Genomic DNA, 25,670 nt, shown 5'->3' on the forward strand with positions numbered 1-25,670 from the left:
AACCCTACCATACAACCCAGCCATCCCACTCCTTGGAATTTACCCAAAGGAAATTAATTTGGCAAACAAAAAAGCTGTCTGCACCATAATGTTTATTGCAGCTCAATTCACAATAGCTAAGACCTGGAATCAATCTAAATGCCCATCGACAATAGACTGGATAAAGAAGTTATGGGACATGTACTCCATAGAATACTATACAGCAGTCAAAAACAACAAAATCCGGTTATTTGCAACAAAATGGAGGAATCTGGAAAACATCATGCTGAGTGAAATAAGCCAGTCCCAAAGGGACAAATATATGTTCTCCCTGATCGGTGATAACTAACCGATCACCAAAAAGGAAACCTGTTGAAGTGAAATGGACACTATGAGAAACAATGACTTGATCAGCCCTTGTCCGGACTGTTGATGTACAACTTAATACTTTATCCCTCTTAGTATTTTTTTGTCCTACTTAATACTATTGGTTGAACTCTGTGATTAACACACAATTATTCTTAGGTGTTTAACTGAAAAGTGATCTCTGCTAAATATAAGAGTGGGAATAAGAGAGAGAGAAGATGTACAATTTGGGTCAAGCTCAAGCTGACTTGCCCCAAATGGTAGAGTTAGAAACATGTCTGGGGATTCCAATTCATTTGCATCAAGGTGGCATGTACCAATGCCATTTTACTAGTCCAAGTGATCAATTTCAGTTCACAATTGATCATAATGATAGGTCTAAGAATCAAAGAGATCACATAAACAAGACTAGTGTCTACTAATACTAACTGATAGAATTAAAAAGGGAGAGAACACATGCTAAAGCTTCCAAATCCCTTTGAAATTTGAAACTCATTAATTTAAGATCAACCTTTTGCAAATGGATTCTTTGCAAGTAAAGAAGCTTCTGTGTGGTTCTATTACGTTCTCACACATGATCTTATTTGACCTAAAAGCATCTCTATAAGTTTATTATTTTACTTTCTATTGTGATATTTGGGTTAACCAAGACTGTAAGAAGATGACCCTAAAATTTCCCATAACCAAATATAATATCCACTAACTGATACCTGTTTATAAGAAATCTTTTTCAAAACACAACTTTTTCATATATATAAAATATGTGAGCAGCAGGCGTTGTGGTATACCTAGTTAAGTTTCCATTTGGAACACTCATTTCCCGTATCTAAGCACCTGTGTTTGAGTCCTGTTTCTGCTTCAGATCCAACTTCCTGCTAATGTACAACTTGATAGGCTGCAGATGATGGCTTAAGTACTTGGGTCCCTGACATCCACATGGGAGACCCAGATGAAGTTCCTGCCTTCAGACTGGCCCAGCTTTGGCTATTGCAGGCATTTGGGGACTGAACTAAGGGATAGATGATCTCTCTCTCTCTTTCTCCATCTCTCTCTCTCTCTTTAATTTTTATTTATTTATTTATTTTGACAGACAGAGTTAGGCAGTGAGAGAGACAGAGAGAAAGGTCTTCCTTTTCCGTTGGTTCACCCCCTAAATGGCCACTACGGCCACTGCACTGCAGCCAGCACGCTGTGATCTGAAGCCAGGAGCCAGGTGCTTTCTCCTGGTCTCCCAAGAGGGTTCAGGGCCCATGCACTTGGGCCATCCTCCACTGCCTTCCCGGGCAACAGCAGAGAGCTGGACTGGAAGAGGAGCAAGAGGGACAGAATCCGGCACCCCAACTGGGATAAGAACCTGGGGTGCTGGCGCTGCAGGAGGAGGATTAGCCAAGTAAGCCTAGGTAGCAGCGGCCGGTCTCTTTCTCATGTCTCTGTTTTTCTCCCTCCCACATTTTCTCAAATAAAGGAAAATAAATGTTTTAAAATGTGTGAATATGATCAGCTGTTTCTCAGTGATCTCTCCTATAGTAAAAGGACGTTTCTTATTACATTGTATGTGCATTTACTGCCACATTAGTGGCTTTAATGTATAAGTTTGAAGGTGTTTTCAGAATATGAAATCATTGGGCAGGGGTCTGTCGCACTGCGGGGGGCGTAGCAATCTGGAAGGTGTCTTCCCCCATCCTGGGGTGGGAGGATCAGCAATCCCAGCCCTAAGCCCCACACAGGTGCTTCCGTTTAGAATCTGAAAGCTTGGGCCAGGTGGTGGGAATGGAACCCAGCACCTCTGTGAGTGGAGCTTCCTCAATGCACAGAGCTACAAAGCTTAAGAAGCAAGCGGAGAGTGGCTTGTATAGATTCCTGGCTACTTCTCCCTTCACCCCCTGCTGACTCTGCTCACTCACCCCTCACCCTCCCTATGCCACTCATTTCCCTCCCACCCCCTTGCTTTGGCCCTGCCTGCCCATTTGAGCCTCGGGGTGGGGCCAGCAGATGGGAGGGGTCTCAATAAGGTTTTAGAAGCAGTTAAAAAAAAAGAATGTGAAATCAACTAGCTTGGGGGAATCATTGCAAATTTCAGAAACAAGCACACTTTTAATGTTTAAAACGTCTTTTAGTTACAAATGCATAGTCTCACTTCAGAAGTCCTAGCCAGAGATTTTCACATTGTTTGCAGTTCAGAATCACCTGGAAAGTAAAAATAATTTTAAAAAAATAAATAAATAAAATAAAAAGGGAGAGCACGATCCAACATGGGAAGCAGGATACACAGCAGTCTCATTGAATGGTGGATGTCCTAAACAGCACTCTGGCCTCAGAATCAGCCCTTAAGGCATTCAGATCTGGCTGAAGAGCCCATGAGAGTATTACAGGCACGGAAAGCCAAGACACTCTGGCAAAAAAAAAAAAAAAAAAAAAACAAAAACAAACAAACAAAAAAAAAAACACCAACCTAAATGAAAGATCTCTGTGAGTGAGATTCCAGTGGAAAGAAGGAAAGAACCGGCCATCAAAGGAGGTACCTTTCTTTGAAGGGACGAGAGAACTTCCACTTTGACTATGACCTTGTATAAATAAGATTTTAGTCGGTGAACATAAAAGGCTTCCATAGCCTTGGCAACTCATGACAAGAGCCTAGGGTGATTACTGATGCCATAAACAAGAGTGTCAAATTGTTAAGTCAACAACAGGAGTCACTACGCACTTACTCCTCACGTAGGATCTCTGTCCTTAATGTGTTGTTCAATGTGAATTAATGCTATATCTAGTACTCAAACAGTATTTTACAATTTATGTTTCTGTGTGGGTGCAAACTGTTGAAATCTCTACTTAATATATACTAAATTGTTCTCCTGTATATAAAGAGAATTGAAAATTAATCTTGATGTGAATGGAATGGGGGAGGGAGCGGGAGATGGGAGGGTTGAGGGTGGGAGGGAAGTTATGGGGGGGGGGGGGAGGCATTGTAACCCATAAGCTGTACTTTGGAAATTTACATTTGTTAAATAAAAGTGAAAAAATAAAATGTCAATTTCATGGGAAAAAATTCATTCATTTAATCTATGGTTTTCTTTTGTTCATGGATTGTTTCCAACTGCTTTTGAGTAATGCTATGATTAATTTTTTGAATTCCATTTCTGGCATTTCAGCAATCTCTTCATCTTGAAATTCTAATGTTGAAATATTGTGTTCCTTGGTGGTGGTGGGGAGTCATGGTATCTTCCTTATTCTTGTTTCTTAAATTTATGCATTTCTTTTTAGGTATTGGTGGAGTTAATTGCTTTTTTCTCCCTCTGACGGCTTTTATCTTTGAGTTTTGCCTCTATGGCTAATGGAATGTCTGCACTTTCAAAAAATACTTGACAAGTCATCTGTACTATGCTCAAATGATGGTTGATATCATACTTTTCTGTATATATTCTTCCATGCCAACTCTTCCTCATATTAGACAAATAGCCTTTTGCATCACAACCCCCCAGGACATAATTAGATTTTTAAAAATTATTTATTTATTTACTTGAAAGGCAGAGAAATAGTGAGAAAGAGACAGATACATAGACAAAAAAGGGAGCTCCTATTCACTGATTCACTCCTGAAATGTCTGGAATGACTACTGCTGGGCCAGACCAAAGCCAGAAGCTGAGAACTCAATACAGGTCACCCATGTGGGTGGTAGGAATCTGGTTACTTGAGCAATCACTGTTCCTCCTAGTGTGCACATTAGCAGGATCCTGGAATACACATTGGAGCCAAGATTAAACTCAGGCACTCTAATATGGCATGTGGATGTTACAAGCAGCATCAACTGTTAAACCAAATGCCCTGCCAAACCAGTTTTATAATGCTTTCCCCTTTCCAAATGGCGAGGAATTAAAGTACTGCTAACATTTTTAGCCCTCTGGCAACTCATGTTAATAGTGCTGGTTCAGATAAGATTTGGAGTAAGAAAAGATATTCTTTAGGTTTTGAGTAACTGTTCATTAAACTATATAGAGCAAAAATAAAAAGTATGCTCTACCTCTTGGCTTCTACAGCTTGCACCTGTAAATTAAACTGCAAAGAGACAGGAAAATAGGGAAAATACATTCAAATTTTAGTTCTTGTGCATGATACCATCACAGAAAAAGAGGTTAAAAATCTGAAAAAGTAATTAGACATAGACACTTATATACCATTTTAAAGGGTGGCAAATCAGAGAAATTACTAGACAAAGGAAAGAAGATTTGGTCTTCTAAAGAAGGTAAATTGTGTGAAGGTTGACAAACAGGAAAAACTAAATTGCGAAGTAAGATTTATTTTTAAGAGTTATCTTAGTATCTTCTTTGTGTCTGAAGATAAGAATTGTTCTCCTCTTCCTGGTACAAGGGAGGAGGACACTTTGACAAGGGAGAGTAATTTCCTGTTTTAGGTAACTAGAGAGGAAGGCAGAGAACTCTTCTTATAATTACTTTTTCTCAGTTACCTTCAGTTCAAAATAATACATATGCTAAAGCAGCATATTTGGTAGTAGCACATTTTGATCTCCTTTGCAATCAACAAATAAATATTTTGAAAAATTTTCATTTTTTTATTCATTTGAATGGCAGATAGAAAGATACAGAGAAAGATACAAATGGTTATCTTCCACCTACAAGTTCACTCCCCCAAATGCCTGCAATACTCAGGGCTAGGCCAGGCTGAAACTAGGAGTCCAGAACTCAATCTCAATCTCCCTCATGGGTGGCAGGAACCCAAGCATTTGGGCCATCACTTGCTGCCTCCCTGGTTGTGCAATAACAAGAAACTAGAATTAGAAGCAGAGCTGGGCCACAAACCCAGGCACTTCAATATGGGCATAAGGGAATCCCAAGTTGTGTTTTAATTGTTGTGTCAACACCTTCCCCAACAACCATTTTTTTAAAGATTTATTTTATTTATTTGAAAGACAGATACAGAGAGAGATAGAGTCAGAGAGAGAGAGAGGTCTTTCATCTACTGGTTCACTCCCCAAATGGCCACAACGGCCAGAGCTGAGCTGATCCAAAGCCAGGAGTCAGGAGCTTTATCCAGGTCTCCCATGTGGGTACAGGAGCCCAAGCATTTGGTCCATCCTCTACTGCTTCCCAGGCCATAACAGAGAACTGGATCGAAAGTGGAGCAGCCGAGACTTGAACCAGCACCCATATTGGATGCCAGCACTGCCGGCTGGGGCTTTAACTTGCTGTGCCATAGCGCCAGTCCCACAACTATTTTTTGAATGCTAGTATGTCAGGTGTTGCTTCAAGTCACAGAATTCATAGAGGTGACTTTTTGATTAAAGAAACAGAATATAATAACAGAAAATGGATGTGATATTAGAAAAATAACACATGATAAAGGGATTGAGAGTGATGGAATGAGAGTGCTGCTTTTGAATTATGTGGTTTCTAGTAAGTTAAATAAAATTCCACCCTTTTAAATTTTTCTCATTCATAAAATCCTATCAAGGTGATCATTAATGTCATTCATACTGATGTGACTACAAGAATCACTGACTCCAAGTAGCTCTTCCTTCACAGCACCACTCCTCATTCTTTTGTATTTCCTCCACAGTCAAGGGGCATTACAATTGGAATGATCCTCTACCTATTTTTTTCTGAACTCTAAATGTAAATCTTTTTTAAAAATTTAGACAAAACATGGGTTGCAACACATGTGAACACAAAACATGATTGCACTTTTCTAAGTGTCAAGTACATGATCTTACATCACTAGAGACCATCAATGCTTCAGTCACACTAAGGATCTCTACCTCTCCCTTACGTAAACAATCACCCATTAGACCTTCAATTTCATTTTGGTTTCTGGTTTTTTTTTTAATAACATAATTTGGGGATGTCTATTTCCACACAATACTGGCTCATGTTTCTTTTTACTCATCCTTTTTTTTTAATATTTTATTTATGTATTTCAGAGGTAGAGTTACAGTGAGAGGGAGAGACAGAGAGAAAGGTGTTCCTTCCGTTGGTTCACTCCCCAAATGGCTGCAATGGCCGGAGCTGTGCCATTCCGAAGCCAGGAGCCAGGTACCTCTTCTCAGTCTCCCATACTGGTGCAGGGGCCCAAACACTTGGGCCATTGGCCATCTTCTACTGCTTTTCCAGGGCATAGCAGAGAGCTGGATTGGAAGAGGGGCAGCCATGACTAGAACTGGCACCCATATGGGATGCCAGCACTGCAGGCAGAGTATTAATCTACTGCGCCACGGGGCCAGCCCCTCATTTTGGTTTCTGAAGGGACATCCTTTGTGGGGAGCAACTCGGACTAAACTAAGTTACTGGAATTAAGACTTATTCTATGCATCTGCTCTCCCACAATATGGCGCTGGGAGAGGAGGAAACAGCTTCTACACAGCTGCCTCCAGTTCAACCAATAAACTGTAGGACCTGCTCCTGATTGGAGGAGAGCAGCATACTCGGCGTGTGGCTAGCAGAGTTGGATTGGTGGAAGAGGACTATAAAGAAGGAGAGAGACAACATGCACCAGGAACATCTATCTGAAGGAACACCTGAGCAGCCCCTGAGAGAGCCGGCCGGCAGTGTGCCGCTCCCCCGCGGAAGTGGGGAAAGTGGCAGGGGGGGCCGCCCCTCCACGGAGGTGGAGGGCCAGCAGCCAACACGGGAAGGACCGAGCAGACAAAAGAACAGCGCAGGGTCCTGTGTCGTTCCTCCACGAAGAGGGGGAGCGACAGTCCTTTGCTTTTAATATTGCTGTAAAACAGAATTGATTAACAACAAAGGTCAAGGAATGATTGATACTTTTGTGGCTCAGGATACAAGCTATTTCTACTTATTCTGGTTCTCATGGAGAAGCTACTCCTTATATCCCCAAGGGTATGAGGTTCTTAAAATTATTAATATTTAACCTCACAAACAAGTCATTATCATTTTTATCATCATCATTTTCAATAACAACAGCAAAATATTGACCTAAAGTAACAACAGATATAGTTTTGATCTGATCCATTACTCAAAGTCACACAACTTGATATCAAGGGTAGAAATTAAAACTACAGTTTCTCTTTTTAAAAGATAACACTGGTTAGAACCAATGCCAAAGCAACAAGCTATATGATACTCTGCATTTCAGCTAAGCCATAAAAAATTTTTTCCAATAAGGGAAAAATATACCAGATGGGCAGACATCAGTATAGGCACACAAGAGACAAGAAGAAGCAAGCTAGCATCATATCTCCAAAAGAACACAATAATCCTAGAGAATTAGATCCTGAACAGAACAAAATCTATGAAATGACAGATATAGAATTCAGAATAGTGACTGTAAGGAAACTCAATGAGATGTGAGAGAATACAGATAGACAAAGAAATGAGGAAGTCAATGAGTGACATGAATGAAAATATTACTAAGGAGATAGAACTCATTAAAAAGAAACAAACAAAATTTTGGAGATGAAATCTTCAATCAGTGAAATGAAAGAAAAAAAACACTACTGAGAGCTTTAACAGCAGAATGGACAAAGTGGAAGAAAGAATTTCTGACCTCAAGGAGGATTTTGAAATAATTTAATCAAACAAAAATGAAAATGAAGAAAGTGTACACAAAGTATGGGATACCATTAAATGACCAAATATTCATATTATAGGTATTCCTGAAGGAGAAGAAAAGGAAAGGTGTCCCGTCCCGCGGGACAGCAACTGGGGCCGAGCACCTAGAAGGAGAAATGAAAGGGACAGGAGACACAAAGATGGCAGCAAGACAGGTGCCGATCAAGCTGCGACTTTATTTTTCAACCACACACTTATATATCATCGAGGCAGGGTATCGGGCGGGGGAAGGGGGGGGCTTATCTTGTAGCTGCAATGCTAGTGCAAGTAGGGGAAAGGTTACAAGGCCTTAAGGCACAAGGTCACACAAGGTTGTGTTATCAGTACTATCAGGTCTGGCCTGTCCAGCCCTGTCTCTCAACTAAGAGGTCACATGCTGCGTGGTCCCCGACATATCCCCCTTTCTTATCAATTAAACAGAAATGGCTACCGGTTAGGCCAAGCATGATGAGCGAGCAGTGCCTGTCTTAGGAATCGACCCGGGGCTCCATCACCTCTTACCCGTCATTGGATATCCTTGCCAGTCCCCAAGGACTCCTGTCTTAGGTGGGTGAGGTTCCGGGAAGGTGCCCGTCATTGGCTTACTGCTCATTTTATTGATAGGCCTGGGGCCCTTCCTGGGCTCCCGACTGGGGCAGCGGAAGACCGAAGGGGAGAGTCAGTTGTTGGAGGGACCGTGACCTCACTGGCCAGACTTCACCGGCCAGAGAGAGAGATAACGTTTTCCATGGGATCTTCCATGGCCAGACTTTGGTAATGTATTTGAATTGGTCTGGCTGCTAAATTATCTACTTGTTGTCTGATAAAGGTCATCAGCCTATTGAGGAGACAAGGACCTATAGATAGCACAACAAGCAACCCAACAATGGGGCCTAAAAGCGGTAGCAAATAGGGAAGCAGTCCATTCCATCCAGTCCAAAAGGGATTTTCAGCCATGGCACGTCGACGACGCTCCAGATCTTCTTGAAGTGTCTTGATTTTATCACGAACAATGCCGGACTTGTTAGCATAAAAACAGCATTTTTCCTGTAAAGCCAAGCAAATACCTCCCCGTTCAGCAGTAAGCAAGTCTAAGCCTCTACGATTTTGTAGAACCACTTCCGCTAGGGAATCAATTTGCTCTTGAAGGTCCTGAATGGTGGTGGATAGGGTCTGCACATCATTAATAAGTTGTTGGGACAATTCTCTATATTTGTGGACCGCGATTCCTAGTCCTGTGGATCCTGTAACCATAGCTGAGGAAATTCCCAATGTGGCTAATAAAGGAATAAATTGAATAGCTCGTTTTTGTCTCCCTGCAATATAATCAAGGGAGGGGATAGGAACAGGGGTATCTCCATTGATAATCTCTATATCAGGAAAAAGTATAGCATGCATGCAATTACCGGTCCAATTTGTTGGTAAAATGGTATAAGCTAAATTATCCCTACATACAAAAACGGTGGAATTAGGGGCATAAAGAGGGTAGTTTACTGTTACATTATTTGTACAGAAAGGAGCAAGGCCTACATCGATATCGAAGGGATTGTTGTTGGGAGGTTTATAAAGGCAAGTGATATTTTCCGTTGGGACAGGAAGAACGGGAAAGGGCTGCATAGGGGGGTGGCCCAAGAAACTATTGAACTCAAGGGTATTATTAAGCGGTAGAAAAATGGCAAGAGGAAGGGGGGGTCCCTGGCGTAAACAGAGCCAGCAGTCTCTTGCAAGGTTTGGGGCAGAGAGATTAAGCAGTTTATGGGTGTTGGTAAGGATATCGATGGTATTGACATCCAAGTCTTTATTTCCTCTGGAATGAACTTTAGCCAGGGGGTGGTATTGGAGGGAAGGGTAAAGGCTTTCAAATACGGTTTCGAGTACCTTTTGTGTTTTTAATTTAGTAAGGGTATCCTGAGGGCCTCCACCATCAGACACTCCCACAGGGGCTATAGGGTACCAGCAGGCTACTTGTCCCTTAGTGGGGCAGGAGGGGGAGCTGAAGCGTGAAGAGGACAACTCTCCTCCGAACGTTCCCTCATAATCTCCTGATATAACGGCAAACAATAAACGCTGATTTCCCTTATTACAGGTTTGATACTGTGTATAATAGGAGGAGTGCACGGAGTAATGGATAGTTTTATTGCACTCTGATGGGCACTGATCCCCAGTGCGGTAAGAGTCTAGCTTAGGTTTGGGAACACAGAACCATCGGGAACCCGGGACGGTCAGATAAGCAGTTTTATCTCCGCAGTCTTGTGTAAAATGCGGCTTTTGAGCACGGCCACGGGTTCGTGGGAAGGATACTATTATGCCCCCTGAGCAGGTACAAGGGTGATGCTGTTGAAGGTATTTTTGAATGCCCTGAGGGTTGTCAAGCCCTGCAAAGACTGGTGGAGCCCAATGGATGGTGTAGATTGCCATCATCAGGAGAGCAAGGCTGAGGGCCATTGTATTAGGGCCCTTTGGAGGGGTTAATCAGTGAGCCCTCAGGAAATGTAGCAGGGGAGGAGAGAATAGAGAGAAGATAAGATACACAAATAGCAACAATGGCAACAATTCCAGCAATAATAAGGAGTCCTGTAATGAATCCCAGTAGCGTCCAGCCGGGTCTTTTCATTCCTGTGGGTATAAAGAAAAGGCGTTCTCAGGGCCAAGTACAGGCTCTGGAACAACATCATTATTTGTAGGAATTGGCGGATTAACTTGTTTAATTAATCTTTCAGGTAGCCATCTTGGTGCCGATTGTTTTTGGTCCAGGATGCAGGCTGAGCCACGTCCCCAAATGAGTACTGGATCTGGGCCGTGCCAGCTACTGGTGAGGGGGTCTCGCCACATTACCATAGGCGGAGCCGTATCAGGGGAAGGGTGCCAATGACGGTCCGCAGCTGAATGATTATTATTATCCAAGGTCAGGAAGTTTAGCACAAAGAGCGCATGATTCAATCGGTCGCGGGGAGAGGCAAAAGACAAGGAAGTGGCTTCAAGCCGAGTGAGCCAAGTTTTTAGTGTTTGATGGGCTCTTTCAACAATTCCCTGTCCCTGTGGATTGTAGGGAATTCCTGTAATGTGGTTAATATGGAGCGCCTCACAAAATTGTTTAAACTTAGTGCTGACATAAGCAGGACCATTGTCTGTCTTAATCTTAACAGGTTTTCCCAGTACAGAAAGAGCTGTGATAAGGTGGGAGATAACATCCTTAGCAGCTTCTCCTGTGTGGGGGGAGGCAAAGACAAAGCCACTATAGGTGTCTATAGAGACATGGAGATACTTTAGTTTGCCAAATTTTGGGAAGTGTGTGACATCCATTTGCCACAGTTGATTAGGAAGAAGACCACGCGGATTGACTCCCAAATGCGGTACAGGTTTGCTTGTAACACATGAGGGGCATTTTTTGACTATTTCACGAGCCTGTTCTCGTGAAATTTTACAAAACAAACGGAGAGATTGAGCATTTAAGTGATGTAACCTATGCAAGTTTTGAGCTTCCTGTACTGATCCCACAATTATGGGGAAGGTAAGCCTTGTAGCAGCATCTGTCTGGGCATTACCTTCTGAGTTCTGAGCTTTCTGCACTGATCCCACAGTTGTGGGGAAGGTAAGCCTTGTAGCAGCATCTCTCTGGGCATTACCTTCTGAGTTCTGAGCTTCCTGCACTGATCCCACAGTTGTGGGGAAGGTAAGCCTTGTAGCAGCATCTGCCTGGGCATTACCTTCTGAGAGTGACCCTGGTAGGCTTGTGTGTGCCCTAATATGTCCCAAATAGAAGGGCTGTTGTCTTTCTCGTATTAGCTTTTGAATTTGTATAAACAAGGGCATAGCGTTGGAAGTTGTTTTAAGAAAAGGAGAAGTCTCAAGCAACGGAATGGAGTGAGCTACATATGCACTATCGGTATAAATATTTACAGCCTGACTGGAAAACTGTGTAAAGACTTGAAGTATGGCATACAGCTCAACCAACTGAGCTGACTGATAAGATGTTTTAAATACGTGGGAACGGTTATCTGCCACGAAGGCAGCCATTCCATTGGAGGACCCATCTGTAAACACCGTAACAGCCTTTGGAATGGGGTTACTTTTTGTATTTTTTGGGAAAATAAAGGAATAGGATTGGGCAAACTGTAACACGGGGTCATCAGGGAGGTGATTGTCAATGACTCCCATAAATCCTGACATGGCTATTCCCCAGTCATCAGAAGTTTGAAGAAGGAACTGGGTCTGTTCTCGGGTATATGGCACTACTACAACATCGGGGTCTTTTCCAAAATATTGGCGGGAAAGGAAACGAGCCTTGATGATTATTGAAGCAACCTGAGACAAATATACTGCAATTACCTTAGATGAGGAAATGGGGAGATGAACCCAGAAAAGAGGTTGACCCTTTTTATTGGGCATGAGGGATTTTTGCCAAAAAACTCCAGTGGGCGTATGTGGTGTGGCTAAAACTACAAAAAGCAGGGGGAGAGTTTAAGAAATCTGTGAAACAAACTGTTGGCTGATGGCTTGCGCTACTTGGTTTAATGCGTCTCCCGCAGCAGGGGTGAGCTCGCGGGGGGAAGAGGGATCTGGGTCTCCTCGCAGAATGTCATTGAGGGGCAAAAGGACATTATTAGATATTTTTAAATAGGGCCTGAGCCATTGAATATCTCCTAGAAGTTTTTGAAAATCATTAAGGGTATGGAGGCAATCCAAGCGGAACTGGATGCGGGGCACAAAAACCAAATCCTGTTGTAATTTTAAACCTAAATAGGTAAAGGGGTCCTGTAACTGGACCCTATCAGGAGCAATTTGTAAACCAAGGGCAAGAAAGGCCTTAGAAAGTGCTGTAAAGCAATCTTGTAGGTCTGACTTGTTTTGAGCCGCCAGTAAAATGTCATCCATATAATGTAGAATATAAATGTGCGGCCAGTGTAAACGAACCGGGTCCACTGCCTGTGCTACAAACTTTTGACAAAGGGTGGGGCTATTGGCCATTCCCTGGGGCAAGACTTTCCAATGAAATCTTTGCATCGGTCCCTGGAAATTAACACGGGGGAGGCTAAAGGCAAAATAAGGACGATCATCAGGGTGTAGAGGAATAGTGAAAAAACAGTCTTTGAGATCTATAATTATTTTGTAATAACCATTTGGGATGGCCACGGGGGTTGGGATGCCAGGTTGGAGGGCACCCATGGGTGCCATGACCTTATTAATGGCGCGCAAATCCTGTAAAAGGCGCCATTTACCAGATTTTTTCTTTATGACAAAAATGGGCGTATTCCAGGGAGAATTGGAAGGCTCTAGGTGTCCAGCCGCGAGCTGCTCCTGTACAAGCGCTGTAGCGGCATTTAGCTTTTCTTGAGTAAGCGGCCACTGATCCACCCAAACAGGAGTTTGAGTATTCCATGTGATTTTATCTGCATGGGGTACAGGAAGGCCAGTGGCCGTTACTAAAAATCCGAATATCCGAGCCCATGTCTATCTGTTTTAGAGGGGGCTGTAATAGGTTGAGTTATGCCCTGTCTCATTTTTCCAAGTCCTGTGCCAGGCACATAATCCATGCGCAGCATTTGTTGTGTGACCACAGCATTAGGGCTGCACAGGATAACTTCCATTTGGGAGAGAATGTCATGTCCCCACAGGTTAACAGGAAGGCCTGGTAATACAAAAGGAGTCACAGTGCCCTGATTGCCTTCCTTATCTTTCCAGCGTAATACCCTTGAGCTGACTTGGGGGTTATTGGACTGGCCTATACCTCGCAAATCGGTGAGAGATGCGGTCAGCGGCCAATGGGCGGGCCAATGATCTTGAGATATGACCGTGGCATCTGCCCCTGTGTCCAAAATGCCCTTGAAATCCTTTCCTTCAATAGTAAGGGTTAACACAGGCCTATTTTTTGTAATTGGCTGGACCCAATAAGCATCCGAGGAGCCCAAAGGGGTAATGCCTCGGGGCCTGGAAGAAATTGGGGATGTACTTCCAGTAATTAAAGGCAGAAGAACCACTTGTGCTAGACGGGTGCCCTGTGGAACGGCAGCTACTCCATTGATAGCGGCTGCTAGGATTTTTATTTCCCTGGTAAAGTCACCGTCAATAATACCGGGAAAAACTTGAATGCCTTTAAGGGTGGCTGATGCTCGGCCAAGAATAAAAGCACAGGTACCCGAAGGCAAGGGGCCCCACACCCCTGTAGGGATAATTTGTGGGCCCTGGGTGGAATCTAATATTGTATCGGAGGCGGCACAGAGGTCCAGTCCTGCGCTACCTGGGGTTGCTCGTTGGAGAGAAGCAATTGTTGAGGTATTTGCTGAGCCTGAGGCTGGGAAGGGACAAACCGTACTGCCCCAGGGTTTGTCCTTTGAGAAACTGGGGCCAGGGGCTGGCCCCTCTGGGAGTTTCCCGGCAGACTAGGAGGGAGGGGTTGGCCTGAAGAATTAGTCTTTGACCTGCATTCATTTGCCCAGTGATAACCCCTATGACATCGGGGGCATGGGGTGGAGGGGAGCGGCCTACCTGGAGGAGATGGAGCCGCGCCTTGGGCCATGGGCCTGTTTGATAAGGCAGTTGGACATTCGCGGGCAAAATGTCCAGGCTGTTTACAGGCGTAGCAAGTGGAGGTCCCCTTGGAGGGATTTTGGGTCAGTTTGAGTGCGGCCCCAATTGCCAAGCCCATGGCATGGGCCGATCCCACACCAGCGCAGAGCCTCACATAGTCTGAAAGATCACCCTTATGTTTATGAGGCCGAAGAATATCTTTACAAGCTGGGTTGGCATTTTCAAAGGCGAGGTGCGTAACAAATGCACTTCCATTTTCTCCTGGGCCAACTAGTCTCTCAGCTGCAACATTAAGGCGCGAGACAAAATCACTATAAGGCTCGTCGGGCCCCTGCTGAATCTTAGCCAAAGAGGTAGTGACTGCTCCCCTTTGAGGGAGCTTTCTCCAAGCCCCTAGTCCGGCAGTTTTAATTTGCGCCAGAAGTCCATCAGGGAACTGGGCTTGTGAATTGTTGGAATTATACGGGGCATCTCCCAAAAGTTTTTTGAGGGTCCAATTTTTAGATGAAGCTTTAGCAAAATTTTGTTGGGCTATTTCTTTACAAATTTGAACATAATCAGCCCTCCACAGGACATAGTCACCTCCGCTGAGAGCAGCTCTGGCGAGGAAGTCCCAATCATTAGGTGTAAGCCACCGGGCACTCTGGCTTTCCAATAAGGCCTGAGTATACGGGGCAGTGGGACCATACTGGGTGCAAGCAGTTTTAAGTTTTTCAATAAATCTGAGACTAAGTTTTTTATAGGGTGGCGGCTGTCCATTACCAGGTCCTTGATTGGGGACCTGATCTTCCTCCTCCGACCCAGGTTCCTCACTATCTTCCTCAGAGTGGTGGGGCGAATGCTCCTCAGCCTCATTTACCCCATCAGCGGCAGGCTCAGAATGACCTCCGGCTTGCCTCCTGGTTACAGGGAAAGCTAGAAGGGGTTGGGTTTTGGACCTGACTTTACCTTGTTTAGGTTTTGGAAGGGGCTGCTCTAAGGCAAGGTGGCGGAGCTCCTCGTCAAGGGATTTTATTTCCTTAAGGAGCTGGATGTGCTCTCGTCTCTGTTGAAGTGACTGTCGCAAGGCCGACAAGTCAGGCACAGGAGGGTTAAAGTCATAGAGAGCGGGGGCACAAATGGGAAGGTGCGGGTGAGTATTGTATGGCGGGGGTTTTTAACATTTTGGGGCCAATTGGAATTATGATAGTGCACGACCTCTTCCTCTGGGGCAGCTTCCTCATCTGAATCTAATTTGTCTCGGATGGCAGGATATAGTCGGCTCGCTTCGTTGGTAGGGGCTAAAGTGGACTCTTTAATTATATTGTTGGGGTCATCATCAGTGGAGGGTATATCTAGAATGACAGATGGGCATTTAGATGCAGGTCGGGAGGATTGCTGTAACGTCTCCTCACCATCCCTTACTAGGGCATCAATAGTCTTATCTAGGTGACGGGTTTTTAGAATGTCATTAATCAGGTTCCAATATGAAAAAATCGTAATAGGCACTTTTGCAGGGCCAAAGGTCTCATGAAAATCCTTTAAACAACTTCCAACTCTTTCCCACTTGATCTCGTCAATTGTTCCTTCCTTGGGGAACCAGGGACACAATCTTTCTACATACTCAAAAAATGCCTTTAGATCCTTATTTTTAACCCGAACTTCTCGTGTCTTGAGGGCCTCCCTGAGACCTGAAATGAACATTTCCCGTGACGATAATGCCTGTCCCATGGCTGTCACTTACCTTGCGCCGTCTTCACTCCACAGCGTCGACCGATGCTGATGATCTCGGGTGGGCAGTTCCGAGCCGGTCGCACAATCACTTGGATCCAAGTTTTCCTCCTGGAAGGCGGCGTTCCTCCAATCTTACAGGCACTCGAACCCCAAGGGCCGCACTCGAGCCCCACGTTGGGCGCCAGTTGTCCCGTCCCGCGGGACAGCAACTGGGGCCGAGCACCTAGAAGGAGAAATGAAAGGGACAGGAGACACAAAGATGGCAGCAAGACAGGTGCCGATCAAGCTGCGACTTTATTTTTCAACCACACACTTATATATCATCGAGGCAGGGTATCGGGCGGGGGAAGGGGGGGGCTTATCTTGTAGCTGCAATGCTAGTGCAAGTAGGGGAAAGGTTACAAGGCCTTAAGGCACAAGGTCACACAAGGTTGTGTTATCAGTACTATCAGGTCTGGCCTGTCCAGCCCTGTCTCTCAACTAAGAGGTCACATGCTGCGTGGTCCCCGACAGAAAGGCCTTTGAAAACCAGCTAAATGAAATAATGGTTGAAAACTTCTCAGGTCTTATAAGAGACATGGACATCAAGACACCAGAAGCTCAAAGAACCCCAAACAAACTCAACCAAAAAAGGTCTTCTCCAAGGGAGATTGTCACCAAATCATAAAAAGTTGAAGACAAGGAGAGAATCCTAAAGAGAGTAAAAGAAAAGTGTCAGCTTACATATAAAGGAAAACAAATTAGATTAACATCAGACTTCTCAGCAGAAACCCTATGGGCCAGAAGAGAGTGTAGTGATATACTCAAGGTCTTCAAAGAAAAAAAAAAATCTTCCAACCAAGAATATTATATCCAGCAAATATATCCATTAAAAATGAAGAAGTAAAATATTTTCCAGATAAGCAAAAATTGAGAGAATTCACCATCACTGCATCCTTATAAGAAATTCTTTTTTTTTTTTTTTTTTTTTTTTTACAGGCAGAGTGGACAGTGAGAGAGAGAGACAGAGAGAGAAAGGTCTTCCTTTGCCGTTGGTTCACCCTCCAATGGCCGCCGCTGCAGCCGGCGCACCGCGCTGATCCGATGGCAGGAGCCAGGATCCAGGTGCTTTTCCTGGTCTCCCATGGGGTGCAGGGCCCAAGCACCTGGGCCATCCTCCACTGCACTCCCTGGCCATAGCAGAGAGCTGGCCTGGAAGAGGGGCAACCGGGACAGAATCCGGCGCCCTGACCGGGACTAGAACCCGGTGTGCCAGCGCCGCAAGGTGGAGGATTAGCCTATTGAGCCACGGCGCCGGCCCTTATAAGAAATTCTAAAGGGCATCCTGAATTAGAAGTAAGCATCATGAAAACACCATAACACCACCAAATTTCTTACTAGAACAGGCAGAATCATTATGAAATCAACAAAATGATAGGTTTTAGGTCTTAACAATAACTTTGAATGTAAATGGATTAAATTTAGCAACCAAAAGACAGGTTGGCTAAATGGATAAAAAAAGCAACCATGACTCCAGTATATGCTGCCTATAAGAAACTCACTTCACAAGCAAAAATACACACAAACTGAAAGTGAAGGGATGGAAAAAGATAATCCAAGCAAATGGGAACCAAAAGCAAGCAGGCATAGCTATCCTGATATCAGATAAAACAGATTTTAAATCAAAAATTGTAAAAAAAGACAAGGACATTATATTTTTGATAAATGGTTCAATTCAGGAAGGAGAAATGACTATCATAAATTTACATGCACCCAACAAAAGACCACCCAAATACATACAGCAAATACTATTAGACCTAAAGCAAGAGACAGACTCTAATACAAAAATAGTGGGTGACTTCAGCACCACACTCTCATTAATGGACAGGTCATCCAGACAGAAAATCAACAAAGATACATCGGAGTTGAAATAATACTCTCAAGCAAATGGACCTAATAGACATTTACAGGACATGTCACCCAACAGCTACAGAATACACATTCTTTTCATTAACACATGGAACATTTTCTATGATAGAACACATATTAGGCCACAAATCAAGTCACAGCAAATTTAAAAAGACTAAAATCATACCATATATCTGCTCAGACCATAAAGGGAAAAAACTAGAAATCAATAACAAAAAGAATAATAGAATGCTGATAAATACTTAGAAACTAAACAACATGCTACTGAATCATCAATGGATCATTGAAGAAATTAAAAATAAAATAAAAAGCTTTTTTGAACTAAATGAAAATGAAAATACAACATATCAAAACCTGTGGGATACAGCAAAAGCTGTATTAAGAAGGAAGTTTATAACATTAAATGCTTACATTAAAAAAAAGTCGCAAATTAAAGATCCAATGATACATCTTGAAGACTTAGAAAAACAAGAACAAATCAAACCCAAAATCTGCAGGAGGCAAGAAATAATAAGGAATAGAGCATAAATAAATGAAATTGAAAGCTTAAAAAATGCAATACAGAAAGATCAACAAAACAAAAAATTGTTTTTTGAGAAGATAAAATAGATAAAACTTATAGCAAGACTAACAAAGAAAAAAAGGAGAAAAACTCAAAGAAATAAAATGAGAAATGAAAAAGGAGACATTACAACCAACACTACTGAAATACAAAGAATCATAAGAAACTACTATGAAAAACTATATGCTAGTAAAATGGAAAACCTCAAAGAAGTGGATAAATTATTGGATTTATATAACCTACCAAGATTAACTCAATAAGACATAGACAACCTCACCATAACATGCAATGAGACTGAAGCAGTAATCAAAAGCCTTCCATCAAGGAAAAGTCTGGGACCTGATAGTTTTACAACTGAATTCTATAAAACATTCAAGGAGGAAGTACCTCCAATAATCTTCAAACTATTCCAAAATGTTGAAAAGGATGGAACTCTGTCAAACTCTTTTTATGAAGCCAGCATTACTTTGATACAAAAAAAAAAAAATGACACAACATGAAAAGAAAACTATAGACCTATACCCTTAATAAACATAGATGCAAAGATTCTCAACAAAATACTGGCAAAGCAAACCTAAAGCCACATCAAAAGAATCATGCATTATGATCAACTGAGATTTATCCCAAAAATGCAAAGGGTGATTCAACATTCACAAATCAATAAATGTCATAAATCACATCAATAGAATGAAGAACAAAAATGATATGATCATCTCAATAAGTAAAGAGAAAGCATTTGATAAGATTCAACATCCCTTCATGATAAAAAAAAAAAAAAAAAACTTCACAAATCACAAATTAGGTATAGAAGGGACATTCCTCAAAATTATAAAGGTTATTTGGGGCCAGCACTGTGGTATAGCGGGTAAAGCCGCCACCTGCAGTGCCAGTATCCCATATGGGTGCCAGTTCAATTGCCAGCTGCTCCACTTCCAATCCAGCTCTCTGCTATGGACTGGGAAAAGAATAGAAGATGCCCTTTTACTGTAATGCAAAAAAATAATAATAATAAAACAGGAGAAAGGAGGAGGGTGGATGGAAGAGGGAGAGGGAGGAAGAGAGAGGAAGGAAGGGAATATTATTATGGTCTTAGATTTGTTTCTACACACCACACTGAATCTGTTAAAAATTAATTTAGGAGCCGGCGCTGTAGCATAGCTAGTAAAGCCACTGTCTGCAGTGCCAGCATCTCATACGGGTGCCAGTTCAAGTCCCAGCTGCTCTACTTCTGATACAGCTCTCTGCTATGGCCTGGGAAAGCAGTGAAGTCCTTGGGCCCCTGCACCCACATGGGAGACCCAGAAGAACCTCCTGGCTCTTGGCTTTGGAATGGTGCAGCACTGGCCGTTGCGGCCAATTGAGGAGTGAACCAGCAAATGGAAGACCCCTCCCCTCCTCTCTCTCTGCCTCTCCTTCTCTGTGTAACGCTTTCAAATAAATAAATAAATCTTTAAAAAAAGTAATTAAAAATGTTTAAAAATAAAAAACATAAAAGATGACTTTGGTGATGTGCAACTGGTGTAGTGGTTTAGAATACTATTCTCGTTCTGCAGTGCCTGGGGTTCAGTCTTTTCTTTACCCCAATTACAGCCTCCAGATAATGAACACTCTGGGAGACCCGAAGCGATGATTCAAGTAGTTGGATCCCTGCCACCCAAGTGAGAGACAAGAATTGAGTGAACAAGCACATGGAAGTTCTATCTGTCTGTCTCTCTGCCTTTTAAGCTAAAATAGTATTTATAATATTTTAAATGTTTTTAAAGATCATGCTAAAAATTAAAACAAAACTGAAGGCACCAAAAACGGGAGAGAAAGTAAACTAAAATATTTCTCTGAAAAGTCCTAGTACTTAATAGATTCCAGTCAGTGTGTGGGAATAGAATAATCAGTGCAGAGTAACAGAATGAGATAAGGCTGAAAAATTCCTCTAGTCTAGATGTCGCTTTCACAAGTTAAGAGTATTATTTTAAGCTTGAAATAAGACTCCTCAAATCCTCAAATCTTTACTACATCTGGTCTAACCAAAAACCCAAAGCCTTTGCTTTACCAAGACAAGGGTGTCAACATGGAATTTTCCCATAACTCTGCACAATGTAAATAATCAATTTCCTTATTAAAGGGGAGAAAGCACACTACTGACATAGGAAAATGAAATTAATTGGATCTATATGTCATTTCAGATCTCTAAGTCATTGCTGATAAAGGTATCTTTAATCTTCAATATAGGACAACTCTGTGTCCTGAGCATAATTGAAATCTATTCACCAACACTTGTTCTTTGAAAAAAAAAAATGTAGCCTTCATAACCTAACCAGCATTTAGAGAATAATTCTTACTGCCTGTATTATCAGCTCTACCTCTTTTATTAGAGAGGAACTGTCAAAAATAAAGTTCTGCAAGATGGTTGTGATTTAAAAATATCTGGTGATTGGAAATGATGTTGACTTCAATCAGAAATGTTTGCTAAGTCATCACCGCTTTTTCCTCTTATCCTTTTAAACAAATTAATAACATTTTGCTTTAAAATCCCCTTTCAATGTTATTTCTCTAACAAGGTAGTCTTTCAAATAACAAACATGCTCTGAAACAATTTCTCTTTTTTAATTGCTAAGACAATTCAAACAAGTCAAATAACTTTGGCCTCTAAAAGATACACTGACTCCAAGGTCAACATTTACCTGTATTTAGGGGTACACATGTAAAATGTATAGACCACAGGCTACATGCATATGTGTACCTAATGGATCCCCATTGTTGGGCATGTTTCAAATTATCCTGAATAACAACAAACAGGAGAAGAAAGCATTTGGGGAGCTCAAGGGCATCACAATAGATATGAAAACTGCAGCAGTACAAAGCACATAACAGTACATAAAAGTGTTATGCTTGCATGAGCTGAATATTAGAGAGAGAGACAGGTTTCTCATGAATTTTATTTTCTCTTTGCTTCTGAGAAAGAAAAATATAAGACGGTTAGAGACTGGGGCAGGTGCTCACACCACAGATGAGTGGGCCATACCTATATACAGGTCTCTCTTTTTTGTGTGCACACACACACATGCACACACACTCACAAACATAACTCAGTATTTTTTTCTGCCTTCCCTTTCCTCATAATCTGTGTTCTTCTGCAGTATGTCTCCTCAGTCCAGGGGAGTGTCTCTCTCAGAAGCCCTCTACAAAACCCTTAGTGGGACTGGTTTAATGTGTAAAACAGACAAGGAAAAGGGGTGGGATAATGAGGATGTAGAAAAGAATGAGGAAAGGTAGAGAATGAAGAGCTATTTGAGGCAGGCAGACCCCACGGTGCTTTTAGTCTCACCAGTATTAGCAAATGCTTTCACAGGGTATATCAGACTCTCTTTGATTCCAAAATATTTGGCATATTTAACCAGGTTCATTAACATATTAATTACTCAACAAGCATTTCTGTACTCATGAAGTATGTTCTTCATTAGTACTAGAGCTTTAGGGTTGCAAGGCTTTAAAAATCAACACCTTCCACACATTTGTTTTCTACTTCATTGGTTTCTTAAGGGCTTCTCTTTAAAAAATATTTATTGGGGCCAGTGCTGTGGCACAGTGGGTTAATTCCCTGGCCTGAAGTGCTGGCATCCCATATTAGTGCCGGGTTGAGACCCGGCTACTCCACTTCCGATCCAGCTCTCTGCTATGGCCTGGGAAAGCAGTAGAAGATGGCCCAAGTCCTTGGGCTCCTGCACCTGTGTGGGAGACCCAGAAGAAGCTCCTGGCTCCTGGCTTTGGGTCAGTGCAGCTCTGGCCATTGCGGCCAATTGCAGAGTGAACCAACCATCAGATGGAAGACCTCTCTCTCTCTGTCCCTCTCCTCTCTCTGTGTAACTCTTTCAAATAAATAAATAAAACTTTAAAAAATTACTTATTTATTCAAAAGGCAGAATTACAGAGAGAGAGATATCTTCCATCTTCTGGTTCATTCTTCAAATGGATGCAGCAGATGGGGCTAGGCCAGGTCAAAGCCAGGAACTCCATTCAGGTCTCTCGTGTTTGTAGCAGGGACTGGATCAGAAGCAGAGTAGCCAGGACTCAAACCGGCAGTTAGATATGGTAGATACCAGCATTGCAAGCAGCAGTTTTACCTGTGCCACCAGCCCTAAGAAGTACAGCCTTTTAATACAAGCTTTGCATAAGAAAGAAAATGAAGAAAAGAGAGGGCAAGCATTTGACACAGCAGTTAATATGCCACTTGGAATACCTGTATCTCATATTGCTGGTTTGAGTTCCAGCTCTACAACTTCTGATACAGCTTCCTGCTAAAGCACCTAAGAGGCAGTGGGGATGGCTCAAGTATTTGAATCCCTGCCACCATGATGGGAGACCTGAATTGAGTTCTGGGCTTCTGGCTTCTGGTTACAGTTGTGGGAATTTGGGGAGTGAACCAGCAGATGGAAGATTCTGTACCCCCTATTCATTCTCTCTTTCTCTTCCCTCGCTCCAACTGTCTTTTTTTTAAAAAAATGTATTTATTTATTTATTTGAACAGCCGAGTCACAGACAGAGACACAGGTGGAAAGAGAGAGACAGATACATCTTCCATCCACTGGTTCACTTCCCAAATGCTCCCAACGGCCAAAGCTCGGCCAGCCCAAAGCCGCAAGCTTCTTCCTGGTCTCCAATGTGGATTCAGGGGCCCAAGGACTTGGGACATGTTCCACTGCTTTCTCCAGCACATTAGCAGGGAGATGGATTTTAAGTGGAGCAGCCAGGACTAGAACTGGTGCCCATATGGGATGATGGCACTGAAGGAGGTGGCTTTACCTGTATGCCACAGTGTTGGCCTTGTCTTTTTAACAAAATGAAATTTTATAGAAGTGAAAAAGAAAGAAGATAGATAGAGGAGATGAAGCTAAAAATATGATAGAATATGAGGGAAAGAGGCATACAATGGAGCAAAGAATAAGAGAGAAAAGGAGTTGGAGTATGATGGTACTGGATGATGACAGAAGGTCTACAGCAAGAAATAGGTATAGAAAGTGGTTATATTTTCAAACAATAACATTTTTATTTCTTGGGTTATGTGGAATAATTATGAATAATTTACTGACATTTTATACAAAATATAAAGCTCTGATCTACAGTGTTTGAACTCCAATAATACAACCAACTCAAGATAATGAACCATCATGAAAGCAGTTTTGCCCAGGCAATTCAATCTCAATACTAGCAAGAATCAAAGTAGTTTGAGAGGAGAGATGCAAAGCATAGTTTAGGGACAGAGTTTATCTGAAGTAGTGGCATCATTTTGTTACATACTCTCTCCAGCTTGCTTTTAAGGAGACAGTTCCAGGGAATGCTACAGACTCCCTCCTGCTTGTTATCAAAGGGCCAGCTGGGTCTAAGCAAACCCATACTAACTCTAGAAACTGGTTCCCCAATGGACAGAGTCAGTTGTATACCTAAGGCCTAGCCTCATACCTAATATAAGATAGTTATATGCCTTTTGAAACAGTCTTTAAGCTAAAATTTACTGAGTCCTGTATCATAAAGCTATGCTAATTTGAAACTGGGATTTGTTAGTCCCCGAGGGTCTAAGATAACAGTGCGCTCCCTGAAATTGCCCAAAACTGCCCCAAACTGTCTAGTAACGCCTTGTTACTGCCTTTATAAATTTAGGGTATGAAAGTAAGGAATGACAGAGGATTGGGGCTTGACTCTTATTCTTTAAAGATTTATTTATTTATTTGAAAATTTAGAGTTACAGGGATGCAGAGGCAGAGAGAAAGAGAGAGAGGTCTTCCACCTTCTGGTTCACTCCTCAGATGGTCATGACGGCCAGAGCTATGCTGATCCAAAGCCAGGAGCCAGGAGCTTCTTCCTGGTCTCCTGTCGCTCCCCCTCTTTGTGGAGGAACGACACAGGACCCTGAGCTGTTCTTTCGTCTGCTCGGCCCTCCCCGGGTTTGCTGCTGGTTCTTCCCGGGTTGGCTACTATCCCTTCCACCTCCGTGGAAGGGCAGTTCCCCCTGGCCACATTCCCCACTTCCGCAGGGGAGCGGCACACCGCCGGCCGGCTCTCTCGGGGGCTGCACAGGTGTTCCTTCAGATAGATGTTCCCCTTAGATGTTCCTGGTGAATGCCGTCTCTCTCCTCCTTTATAGTCCTCCTCCGCCAATCCCAACTCGGCTGCCCACACGCCGAGTACGCTGCTCTCCTCCAATCAGGAGCAAGTCCTACAGTTTATTAGCTGAACTGGAGGCAGCTGTGCAGAAGCTGTTTACTTCTCTCCCAGCGCCATATTGTGGGAGAGCAGATGCATAGAATAAGTCTTAATTCCAGTAACTCAGTCTAGTCCGGATTGCTCCCCACAGTCTCCCACATAGGTGCAGGGGCCCAAGGACTTGGGCCATCTTCTACTGCTTTCCCAGTCCATAGCAGAGAGCTGGATCAGAAGTGAAGCAGCCGGGACTTGAAACAGTGCCCATATGGGATGCCGGCACTGCAAGCGGCAGCTTTACCTGCTACACCACAGTGCCAGCCCCAGGGCTTGACTCTTGAGACATGAGTCTAGCCAAGCCCACACGCGTAAACTGTGTGCCTTTCTTCCCAAAGTCTCTAGAGCCGAGTGTGTTTGATTTGTTTGGTTTCTTTGGTCATAGTCCATAACAATTTCTCAAGAGAGATATTCTAGTTATAGTAGCAAGACAGAAAATCTAGAGCAGCTGGGATACATGGCTGGTTAGTAAACTGGAGGTTCATCAGCAGAGGTGGGAATCAGTGTAGATAAAAAGCATATACATAGAGAATTCTGTGTAGTACATGGTTGGAGTAGAATGTAGAGCCATCATAGCAAAACTGAAAGAGAATTCAAATGACATTTGAACACAGAATTGGTGCTTGGTATTATTCTAAGCATTGATACTATAAACATTACTAAAATATAGACTCTGCCCTCAAGCTCACATACTGGTCCAGGGGATTACTTGCAATAAAGAGTGTAGCAGATATGTATGATTAGGACAGAGTAGACACACTGAAAGTCCCAATGTACTCTCGGGAAAGGATAAGGAAAGTACA

At 42.8% G+C, this 25,670-nt stretch overlaps 1 protein-coding gene across 13 annotated transcripts in view; it reads right to left on the bottom strand.

Annotated features, from left to right (window-relative positions):
- Positions 1–25,670, bottom strand: part of LOC149119682 (uncharacterized) — a 135,157-nt gene that overhangs the window by 42,346 nt on the left and 67,141 nt on the right. For 7 of the 13 annotated variants that reach the window (XR_016227655.1, XR_016227649.1, XR_016227652.1 and 4 more), the window contains one exon: positions 25,366–25,448. The exons of 3 other annotated variants lie outside the window; for them this stretch is intronic. Coding sequence is in view for 4 of the 10 variants with exons in the window: in XM_089323781.1 (XP_089179907.1) it covers positions 25,368–25,448 (81 nt within the window). In the remaining 6 variants the exon portion in view is untranslated. Of the gene's footprint in view, positions 1–2,434; positions 2,533–25,365; positions 25,449–25,670 lie in introns of those variants that run through there. 3 more of the 13 variants (XR_016227654.1, XR_016227648.1, XM_089323779.1) reach the window with 1 other exon arrangement.

The sequence above is a fragment of the Oryctolagus cuniculus genome, chromosome X (assembly GCF_051225735.1).
Source record: "Oryctolagus cuniculus isolate XC-2025 breed Fujian yellow rabbit chromosome X, ASM5122573v1, whole genome shotgun sequence".
Classification (NCBI taxonomy): Eukaryota; Metazoa; Chordata; class Mammalia; order Lagomorpha; family Leporidae; genus Oryctolagus; species Oryctolagus cuniculus.